Source organism: Hyperolius riggenbachi, chromosome 10, assembly GCF_040937935.1.
Source record: "Hyperolius riggenbachi isolate aHypRig1 chromosome 10, aHypRig1.pri, whole genome shotgun sequence".
Taxonomy (NCBI): domain Eukaryota; kingdom Metazoa; phylum Chordata; class Amphibia; order Anura; family Hyperoliidae; genus Hyperolius; species Hyperolius riggenbachi.
Window position 1 is genome coordinate 152,139,135 of NC_090655.1, and position 12,225 is coordinate 152,151,359.

Below are 12,225 nucleotides of genomic sequence, written 5' to 3' on the forward strand. Positions count from 1 at the left end.
ATCAAGCCATAGTTATATTGTATTACACAGGACGACACTTTCCCCAGTGTCAGTAGATCCATTCTGCTGAATGCAGCTGCTGACTTTGACAAAAAGTCGCCCTGTGTAATACAATATAACTATGGAAAGATGGATATCATTTTAAAGCTCTCTTTCTCCTCTTTCTGAGGACACCTAAATCGGTGCCCTACGCCTTTTAGTTTTCTCTATTTTCGCGATCGAAATCGCGCCCGCGGCAATTTCAATCGCGAAAATAGCGAAAACTAAAAGGCGTAGGGTGGCGGTTTATATATCATTGGAAAGAGGAGAAAGAGAGCTTTCAAATGATGTGTATCTTTCCATAGTTTTTGCACTGCTCGGAGTCCCTTTAAAGCAATTTATTTATACATACTTCAAAAGATCAATACAACTTGTATTTGCTACTTAATTGTTTGATCTTGACACACCTGCCCATTTGTATTTGTTTATTGTGAGGCACCTGGCTACTTAATTATTTTATCTGGAGGTGTGTGACTGCTTAGTTATTTTATCTGGATGATTGTGACAACTTTATTTTTATTGGGTGGCATGTGGATACTTGATGAATTATCTGATGGTATGTGTCTACTTAATTATTTTATCTGGAGGTATGGAACTATTGGATTCTTTTATCTGGAAGCATGCGACCAGATCTGGATCATCCATATCTAGGTGCCTATTGCCTGGAGAGACACTAGGGACCTAGTTAACTCTAGCCTCCCTTTGAATCTTCCCAAAAATCCAGGTGGCGATCAAGGGTGGGCCAAAAGATGATACTTGCCCAGGGCCCCATTGAACCTTAATCCCTCTCTCTGCATGTAACTATTTAATTTTGAAGCACACGGTTAATCAGTTTTAATATCTAGGGGACCATGGCTTCTGAATTTATGTATCCAGGGGCATTTTAAATACTGGTACCTTTCAACCAATAAACAGGGAGGGCGGGGCATAATTTCAGTGTTTACCATAGGCGCCGTATTACCCAGGAGGTGAACACTGTAAAAACAGTGCAGCTGGCGCCACCATAGGCTATAATAGGAATTATGGCTATAGCATCACTCAGTAACTAATTTGGATGCCGTCAAGAGCACAAATTCGGCTGCCAGCAACAGCTGGCACCTGAATTACATCTTTCCTACACTATCCATGGCGGCCCGGAGGGGGAATAGTAATTAATACCGCCGGACTTGTGCAGGAGCAGGGTGAGCCGTTTATCAGCTTGGCTAGCCGTTTATTGGCTTTACCCTGCGCTCAAATCCCTCAGCGACCGTTTCATAGGTACGCCCAGATACACCTCTGCATATTCCAAATGGAAATTAGGGCACTGCCATAGACCACAATAATAATAGCGTCTATGCAGGGGCCAATTATATAATTATGGCAAACGGCACTTCAAACTGTCAAATATCACATTACCTCTTACTTCCTGTTGTATCCAATACTGCTCTGCCATTACCGTATAACCACAATTGCTCTGACCTGTAATGCATATTTCAACCATTGTGCCTCATATTGCCACTGTAACATATTTCCACTATGATTGCTGCCCCCAGCAGGTAAAATATGCATTACCAGCAGAGCAATAGTGGATATTTCCACTATTGCACCATTTTATGCCACTGTAACATATTTCCACTATGATTTCTGCTCCCAGCCCATAAAATATCCACTATTACTCTGCCGATACCACATATAGCCACTGTAACAAATTTCCACTATTATCAGTATTTACCACTAGTCCTCGTTGCCTGTAAAATATTAACTGATATTCTGATGGTACCTTGCCACCATTTCTCGAAAAGCAACTCGCATAGACTTATCCACTATTCCTCTGGCAGATTTTAAACTGTCCACTATTTCTTTACCGTTACAATTTTTTTAAATAAAATAAATACTGTACATATGATAATAATTCTAGTAAATCTGCCACATTAATTGTATTAGATGAATTGTGTCTACACTATATTTTAACAACATATTTTATCATTCCAGTAGCTACATTGGATACCAGTAGAATTTCCACACTTCCCGGTAACAATGTATGTACTATATAATCAGCTGCAAAATATGACAGGAATAAAGTCCTGCTATATCATAGCTAAGGTTAGATTAAAAAGGGATCCTGAGCAGTAACCCCCCCCCCCCCCCCACGAAATCTGGACTTGAAATTTGGACTTACATGGGGGCTTCTTCCAGCTTCCCATAGCCCACGAGGTCCCCACGGCATCCTCTTGTGGTCTTCCTTGGTCCTGCAGGCTACTCCGGTAATCGGTGACTTCAGGTGAAGTCACGTAGGCCTGTCACATCATCATGCCAGTCACCATAAGCATCCTGCGCACCCGCAGTTTGCTAAAGAATACGGCAACCGGCAAGATGATGCGAGAGGTGGGCAGATGGGGCGACTTTAGCACGACACACGACTTTAGCACCAACATCTTCCGCAATACTTTTCAGAGTACATAATCACTAACTGTCCCTCAGAGGAGCTAACAATCTTTATGACAATGGTATATTAGATTAAAGGCTTTCAGAATAGCTCACAATCTAACTAATCTAAGTAGTGTCAATGATGGGCATTTCAATTTGCAGGGACACTCAATCATAAATGGTGACTTTCAGTTTTACAATTGAAATAAGATCTAATCTCATATTCTTATTTTTCCATACTGTTCAAAAACGTTCTGTTCTTCTCTACAAAAAGACACAGTTTGCAACCCCCACCCCTATTGTTGGGGATATGCAGGTCCGTTTCTTGGGCAGTGCGGGCAGGGCGACCGCTCTGGGCGCAGACTGGCAAATAGAAAAAGTCATTGCAATAGGTTGCCCGAGCCTATTGGTGGGTGGGGCACAATTTATACACCCTTGTCCTAGGAGCTCTATGGCCTAGAAAATGCCCAGGACCACACCACAAATGCTGCACTCTGAATGTTGCATTGCTTTTACATTTCAGTGCGATAGTCTGCATTAATGCAGCCATTACCCCGCACTGCAATTCCCCACTGTAAATGTAGCCTAAAACATATGCCCACAGTTCGTATGAGAAAAGGCATCTTAATAAAATCATCTCTATTACAATTATTTTAGCAAGCTGTCACACACTAGTGTGCTTCAGTAGTATAGAAAAGATTTATTTTTATTTTCAGTTTTGTAGCTTCATTTTTAAGATTGAATCAGACTGTCACAGCTGTAGTTTAGAATCCACACTCTGCCTTTTAAGCTGAAAAAAGAAGCAGAAGTAATAACCCTTTGAAATGTCTGTCAATTAAAAATTATTTTACAGTGACTTTACATTGTAAATTAAGTGGAGATCATGATGACTACTGAACAAATAACCTAGCCCAAAAGCAGGAAGAGTGTTCAGATTTGAAAATTACAAGGATTAGTCCTGAGATGTTTGGCAGCCTGATAGATTTCAAGAAAGTCTTTAACTCGAGGAGCACATTGCAGCCAAGCATTTCCAAAGTGTTCAGTACCAGTGAATAAAAAGTCTCCATCCCCTTGCTTGACACCACATTGTAGAAATGTCCTTATGTGTCCTGCCCATATTCCAGATGCGTCATCTAACTGGAATATGCTGCTTCTTTGTCTGTATACCTTTATGGTATTAATGTCAATCTGGGTTACATGTGCTTCTACATCATGTGTAATGCTCTTGATGCTTCCTCGCACAACTTGACCAAGAAAAAAAAATGATGTTAGTAACTTATTGATATTTAACAGTAAACATATACAGTAGAAGATAATGCAGTTTTATAACATCATAAAATATCACACATGTATGTGTCAAGCATTATCTACAACAAGACATTTGTAAAGGCCTTTTCTTTCTTTGAAGGACCCAAAGCACAAGGGCTGAGAAGCAGGAAATTTGGGCGATTGCTAATTGATAGGTGCTAATGCAACTATTGGCTATTGGGTACCAAAAGCAGAAATTTGGGCGTCCAATAAGTATTGATAAACAATTATAAAGTGTTTTACATTTTTTGTCTTTGAAAGTTATAGTTTTAAAATGTATAATTTTGAAAACTATAAGGTTAGGAGGGTTTTTTTAAGATCAGGTGTCAGGAAGGAGTGTTTTAAAGTGAATGGGAAGCATTTAAAAAAAATGAGATAGATACTTACCCAAGGAGAGGGAAGGCTCTGGGTCCTATAGAGCCTTCCCGCTCCTCTCCTGGTCCCCTCATTCCGGTGCTGGCTCGCCCGGTAGCAGTATTTGACTAAATTAGTCAAATACTGCTTTACCCGGCCGAAGGAGACTTCAGAAGTCTTCAGGGAGCCGAGTGCTCCTGAAGAAGGGCAGCCCTGTACTGCGCCTGCGCAAGCATGCTGTCTTGCATGCTCACGCCTGTGCAGTATGGAGCCGCATGTCTTTGGGAGGACACGGCTCCCGAAGACTTCCAAATACCCTTTCGGCTGGGGATTAAAACGGGGGGGGGGGGGGGGGGGGGGGGGGCTGGAGCCAGCACAGGATAGAGAGCACCGAGAGAGGAGACGGAGAAGGCTCTATACAACCCAGAGCCTTCCCTCTTCTTAGGTAAGTATTTGCTTCATTTTTTTTAAAATGCGGTTCCCATTCACTTTAAGTTTAGGTGTCAAGAAGTGGGATTTTAGGGTTAGGCGTCAGGAAGAGGGTTGGCTCTGTGTGACAGTAAGAGTAGGTTTAGTAAAATAGTAACCTCTACCAATGTTTTACTATCGTCATTACTTTTTTTTAAAATATATTTTTCATTTTTATTTGGCTCCCAATTTACAATGGTATTTATTGTTTAGACATATTGGCTTCACCTAGCACCAATTTTTCCTTCTATTCTATCATGCACACGGTTTCAGTTCATCAGTACCTTCTTGTGGTTTGTGATGCTTTACGGGGAAAAAGTTATGTAATCATAAATGCCAGACTAAACAGGTGGCTTTTCAGGTTTGATTTAAATGCCCCCAGGGCTGGAGCAGTCTTGATTGGGTGTGGCAAGGCATTCCAAAGGGTAGAGCAGCATGACAGAAGTCTCTGGCTCCAAAGATTTTGAGTACAGGGGCTTGCAAAAGTATTCGGCCCCCTTGAAATTTTCCACATTTTGTCACATTACTGCCACAAACATGAATCAATTTTATTGGAATTCCACATGAAAGACCAACACAAAGTGGTGTACACATGCGAAGTGTAAAGAAAATCATACATGATTCCAAACATTTTTTATAAATAAATAACTGCAATGTGGGGTGTGCGTAATTATTCAGCCCCCTGAGTCTATACTTTGTAGAACCACCTTTTGCTGCAATTACATCTGCCAGTCTTTAGGGTATGTCTCTACCAGCTTTGCACATCTAGAGACTGAAATCCTTGCCCATTCTTCTTTGCAAAAAAGCTCCAGCTCAGTCAGATTAGATGGACAGCGTTTGTGAACAGCAGTTTTCAGATCTTGCCACAGATTCTCGATTGGATTTAGAACTGGACTTTGACTGGGCCATTCTAACACATGGATATGTTTTGTTTTAATTCCATTGTTGCCCTGGCTTTATGTTTAGGGTTGTTGTCCTGCTGGAAGGTGAACCTCCGCCCCAGTCTCAAGTCTTTTGCAGACTCCAAGAGGTTTTCTTCCAAGATTTCCTTGTATTTGGCTCCATCTTCCCATCAATTCTGACCAGCTTCCCTGTCCCTGCTGAAGAGAAGCACCCCCCCCCCCCCCCCGAGCATGATGCTGCCACCACATTTGACAGTGGGGATGTGCAGTGTTAGATTTCCGCCATACATAGGGTTTTGCATTTTGGCCAAAAAGTTCCATTTTGGTATCATCTGACCAGAGCACCTTCTTCTAACTGCAAACGGGACTTCTTATGCTTTTCTGTTAACAATGTCTTTCTTCTTGCCACTCTTCCATAAAGGCCAACTTTGTGCAGTGCACGACTAATAGTTGTCCTATGGAAAGATTTCCCCACCTGAGCTGTAGATCTCTGTAGATCTCTGCAGCATGTCCAGAGTCACCATGGGCCTCTTGACTGCATTTATGATCAGCGCTCTCCTTGTTCGGCCTGTGAGTTTAGGTGGACGGCCTTGTCTTGGTAGATTTACAGTTGTGCCATACTTTTTCCATTTCTGAATGATCGCTTGAACAGTGCTCCGTGGGATGTTCAAGGCTTTGGAAATCTTTTAGTAGCCTGTTTTAAATTTCTCAGTAACTTTATACCTGACCTGTCTGGTGTGTTCTTTGGACTTCATGGTGTTGTTGCTCCCAATATTCTCTTAGACAACCTCTGAGGCCATCACAGAGCAGCTGTATTTGTACTGACATTAGATTACACACAGGTGCACTCTATTTAGTCATTAGTACTCATCAGGCAATGTCTATGGGAAACTGACTGCACTCAGACCAAAGGGGGCTGAATAATTACGTACACCCCACTTTGCAGTAATTTATTTTTAAAAAATGTTTGGAGTCATGTATGATTTTCGTTCCACTTCTCACGTGTACACCACTTTGTATTGGTCTTTCACGTGGAATTCCAATAACATTGATTTTTTTTATTGTTTGTGGCAGTAATGTGACAAAATGTGGAAAACTTCAAGGGGGCTGAATACTTTTGCAAGCCACTGTATATTTTGTTTTCATGTAGTGCATTTGTTTCTCTTCATTTTTTATTATAATATCTAGTGGAACTCAGATTTTGCTGTAGTGTTAGTGTAATCTCTTAGCCATTATAATATGTAATTTCAAATTAATAAGTGTGAGACTAAATGCTTTTCAAGATGTTTGAAAACTGATAAGAGTTGTCCTCTCATGCTGTCTAAGTCTCAATGCTAACCTAGTCCTATTTTTACTATAGGTTATCTTTATTCAATAAAAACATATAACGTCCTAACTAACTTCTGCGTATGTATAATTGCGTTTAGTGTGGAGCATTATTGTAGGATTACATTTTTTGTAATCCCACATTAATGAAGTTGTGAATGTGAAGCTGTAAAAAAAGTAGATATACTTGATTGTGTTGTGATAAGTAGTGTTTAACTTGCTGTCGAATAAAAAGGAGCGCTGTAATGTGAAAATTGTTCAGGTTCATAAGAGGAAAACCCCCTTATTTATTTATTTATTGTATTTATAAAGCGCCAACATATTACGCAGCGCTGGACATTAGTTTAGGTTACAGACAATATTTAGGGGTGATCTACAGCAATACGACAATACAAGAAAACAAGAAAAACCAGATCACGCAGCACAGTATGAGTACACGGTAATGCTTAGTCAGTCACTGGCAGAGCAGGGACAAGGTCCTCCAGCACCCAAGGCTGAGACACCAAAGTGCGCCCCTCCATCCCTCTCACCCCAGCCGTCACACACTGATTGCTATTAGACTAAGAGGGCCACAGGGCCCACAACCTCCCCAACACCTTAATAACTAGTTATCCGGCTTGCAGTCACAGCTATGTATCCCCTTTTCTTATTTCTTTCTGCTTCATACACAATTAGGAATGACAGCTGAATGAATTGTGCGTCCCCTCCTGCACTGCGCCCTGAGGCTGGAGCCTCTCCAGCCTATGCCTCGGCCCAGCCCTGGTCACTGGATGGGAGCATGGAGATTAGGCAAGTTGAGTTAACTCAGATGCATAGCATGGGTGCACAGTAATGGAGGTGCATGATCAGGTAAGATACAAAAGGAGGAGGACCCTGCCCAAAGGCTTACAATCTAGAGGGAGAGGTAGGGACACGAAAGGTAGGGGACCAGAGAGAGTTCAGCTGCGGGTTTAGAGCACTTGTGAGGGGTGGTAGGCCAGAGTAAAAAGGTAAGTTTTGAGGGTGGTGAAATGGTTAATAAAACTTAATTATTTTAAAACCCGACTAAACAGGCTGCTAATAAAATATTTACAACATATATTTTTCACCACCAATCAGGCTTTCTTTGGGTGTTACATTTTGCTAAGAATTATTTTATCCTAAATGCATTTTAATGGGAATAGTAAGAAATTTTTTTTTTCAGCCATTATAGTTTTAAAATATCACATGGTACTGTAATAAAAAAAAACACATTTTATTTGCCCATTTGTCCCAGTTATTATACCGTTTAAATTGTGTCCCTATCACAATGTAGGATGACAATATTTCATTTGGAAATAAAGGTGTATTTTTTCAGTTTTGCATCCGCCACTACGTACAAGCCCTTATTTGCAAAAATAATAGTAATATACCCTCATGACATACATATTAAAAAGTCCATGAGGTAACTATTTATGTATTTTTTAAGTCACTTTTCTTTTTTTGGTTTTTTCTTTGGTTTGTTTTTTTTTATTTTGGTAATTATATGAAGGGAGGTATTTGAATTTAAAGTGGATCCGAGATAAACCTTTACTCATTGCATAATTGTGTTCCTTTCATGTAGTTTATAGGGCAGAGATGGCGAACCTATGGCACGCATGCCAGACCTGGCATGTGTAGCCGAATCTGCTGGCACGCCATCGCTGCTGCTCTATGTCCCGTCCACCGCGCCAATTCATAGCGGCAGCCCCGTTCCAGCCTGCATAGTCTTCCGGCAGGCAGAGCAGGGCTATGGGAAGATGGCGTCCGAAGCCCTGTACTGGAGACTATTTGTGTCTCCAGTACAGGGCTTCAGGCACCATCTTCCTGTAGCCCTGCTATTGCATTCAGTGCAGGAGATATGCAGGAGGAACGTCCGGGGAGCTGCGCGCCAGAGGCCGGCCGGGAGAAGAGACTTCTGTCAGGTGAGTAAATTCCTTTTTTTGCAGGTGAAATGTTACCCACATTGCATTATTTTCTGGTGAAATGTTGCCCACTGCGTTTATTTTCTGGTGAAATGTTGCCCACTGCGTTTATTTTCTGGTTAAAGGTTGCCCACATCGTGTTATTTTCTGGTGAAATGTTGCCCACTGCGTTTATTTTCTGGTGAAATGTTGCCCACTGTGTTTATTTTCTGGTGAAATGTTGCCCACTGCGTTTGATTTCTGCTGAAATGTTGCCCACTGCGTTTATTTTCTGCTGAAATGTTGCCAACATTGCGTTATTTTCTGCTGAAATGTTGTCAATATTGTGTTATTTTCTGCTGAAATGTTGCCCACATTACGTTTATTTTCTGGTGTCTGGGGTAACTATTGCTGCATTTATTATTTAATGGTCATAGTTGGCTATATTTGCTGCTTTGGGGTTATGGCGGGTATACTAATAAATAGCATCACACAGTTTCTGCACACCCATGATGCGAATCCTCGTTTCACCACTTCATGGCGGAAACACTGCTTTATTATGCCTCGCTGTTACATCATTATGTTAGCTCCGCGCATACAATGTCTTTTGAACTTTTGAAGCTGTTTGCAGCTAGATATGCTGTGTAAACTATCTAAACTTTAGATAACATATATAGACAAGTTACTTGTTTTAGTTAGTTTTCATCTCGGATCCGCTTTTATGGGGTAATTTTACTATTTGGTCACTAGATGTCTCATCCCCATTTTATTCCTAGTGTTTACTGCATACACGCGTTACAGGAAGTAAATGCTTTTATGCTTTACTTTCACTTCTGACAATGACCACTGACATCTCACTGATGCCAGTGATCACGGCACTTACATCAATGAATTGGAGTTCCCTTTCACTGATCTGTGTACTGTACAACCCGGCGGTGACAAGAATGCACATGGGAGCAAGCTGGAGCAAGTAGGAGACATCTAAAAACATCTAAAAAAAAAAAAAAAAAAGCCAACTTACAATAATACACTACCTCATAACAATTAATTAAAATAAAAATGCTTGGAAGTTTTTGCTTGTTAAGATGGTTTAAAATCTGATATTTATGATCATATTTTTTTTTTAAAGTATGTTCTCTCATTCTCTCCTAATTTAATCGACTCCGACTCTTTGTAACCATATGTACTTCTGCATGCCAGATGTGGCTGTCAGTATGTATACTAGACCAGGCATGGGCAAACTTGGCCCTCCAGTTGTTAAGGAACTACAAGTCCCACAATGCATTGCAGGAGTCTGACAGCCACAGTCATGACTCATGAAGGCAAATGCATTGTGGGACTTGTAGTTCTGCAACCGTTGGAGGGCCGAGTTTGCCCATGCCTGTACTAGACCTTTACTGGTAGCAAAGGAAAGCTTATTTTTCAACATTAACCCTTTATTAAATGACTGCGTTGACCAAGAACCTCCTAATATGGGTAACTTCAGCTCTAATTCACCAAGTTCACAGTGCATCAGTTGTGTTGCAGAAGAATTCTGCATGTCAACTCATGTCAACGCATGTCAACTCACTGCTCAAACAGTTCTATGGGCTTGTTCATAGAACGGCATTGTAACAGATTGCATTATTCTAACTTGCAGCATGCAGGCTTTGAATGAACGTCTATATCCACTCTTCATTGCAGTTCACACACACTTTAACATATGCGCTATGCAACACAAAAACTTTGACTCTACCCTAAACTCCGGGAAAATCACTGTGCACAGACTGTGCAAGGAAGATTTATACAACCCATATGTGGGTTGTATATCATACTGACACTGTCATACTGACACTACACAAAAAAGAGAAGAAAATAACAATTGGTGTAGGAAGGAAGGGTTTGGGTTCCTGGAGAACTGGGCAGACTTTGCAGTCGGCTACAGGTTCTACAGCAGGGATGGGCTGCACCTTAATGGGGAGGGTGCAGCTGCATTGGGGGAGAAGATGGCTAAACGGTTGGAGGAGATTTTAAACTAGGATCTGGGGGGAGGCGGGAGGATAAAGTCTCAATACATAGACAAGATGAGGTAAAAAGACAGTGGGAACCTATCATTATGGAGGGTGGAGAGGGGGGTGGGGACAGTGTAAAGATTAAGGAGGTTGGTAAAAATTCAAGTAGCCAATTTCATGTAAACAAAATTGGTAAATGTGGTGGTAAAAATATAAAGTGCATGGTAACCAATGCTCGGAGCCTTGCAAATAAAATAGACGAACTAGAGTTCATTCTGAATGACAAAGGCTATGACATTGTGGGAATAACCGAGACATGGATGGATGAAAGCCATGACTGGATAGCTAATTTAAAAGGATACAATGTGTTTAGGAGGGATAGAACAGGGAAAAAAGGTGGAGGGGTTTGTCTCTTTGTTAAAAATTCTCTTACAGCTGTCCTCAACGATGAGATGGAGGAAGATTGCGAAGATGTGGAGTCCGTTTGGGTAAATATTCATGGTGGAAATAAAAGTTGCCAATTGCTTATTGGGGTATGCTACAGGCCACCTCTTATTAATGAAGCTGCAGAACTGCGATTACTACAGCAGATTGAAAAAGCTGCAGGTAAAAATGAGGTCATAATTATGGGCGACTTCAACTTTCCAGACATTGACTGGAGTATTGAGGCTACCCATTCTGGTAAAAGCAGCAGATTTCTGGCAGCACTACAGGACAATTACTTGACTCAAATGGTAACTGAACCAACTAGGGGGAATGCGTTACTGGATCTGATCATTTCTAATAGACCAGATAATGTATCAAATGTGCAGGTTCAAGAACATTTGGGAAATAGCGATCACAACATGATAACGTTTGAGCTGGTGACTTATAGGCCACGGGGCAGCGGGACCACTAAAACTATGAACTTTAGAAAAGCAAAGTTCACTCAAATTAGGCAGGCACTAAGTTTGGTGAACTGGGATAATGTACTACAAGGGGAAGACACTGAAGGGAAATGGCAAGCTTTTAAACTTATACTCAATCAATACTGTAGTATGTATATCCCATATGGAAACAAAATGTCTAGGAATATAAAAAGGCCTCTATGGATGAATAGAAAGGTTAAAGATAAAATGAAGAGGAAAAAGAATGCCTATAAGGTCTTAAAACAGGAGGGGACAGAGGCTGCACTAAGCAATTATAAGGAGTGCAATAAAAATTGTAAAAAAGAAATTAGGCAGGCAAAGATTGAAGCTGAAAAACAAATCGCTAAGGATATCAAATCTAACCCAAAAAAGTTTTACAAGTACATTAACTCTAAAAAAAGAAAGGTTGACTGTATAGGACTCCTAAAGGATGAGGATGGGAACTCAATGGTGGATGACCAAGGTAAGGCAGAGTTATTAAATGCTTTCTTTGCTTCTGTCTTTACAAAAGAAACAGCACTGTTGCAAACGACAGAGGCGGAAGAGTCTCAATCTTCTAACTGTAATATTAAATACTTAACGCAGGAAGAAGTGAAGGCAAGACTAAATAAATTAAAAATAG

At 40.9% G+C, this 12,225-nt stretch overlaps 1 protein-coding gene across 1 annotated transcript in view; it reads right to left on the minus strand.

Annotated features, from left to right (window-relative positions):
• Positions 1 to 3,326: 3,326 nt before the first annotated feature.
• The window catches only part of LOC137536741 (meteorin-like protein), a 45,577-nt gene continuing 36,678 nt past the window's right edge, over positions 3,327 to 12,225 (minus strand). The window contains exon 4 of the mRNA XM_068258959.1: positions 3,327 to 3,689. Coding sequence (XP_068115060.1) covers positions 3,376 to 3,689 — 314 coding nt within the window. The 3' untranslated portion in view covers positions 3,327 to 3,375. The remainder of the gene's footprint in view (positions 3,690 to 12,225) is intronic.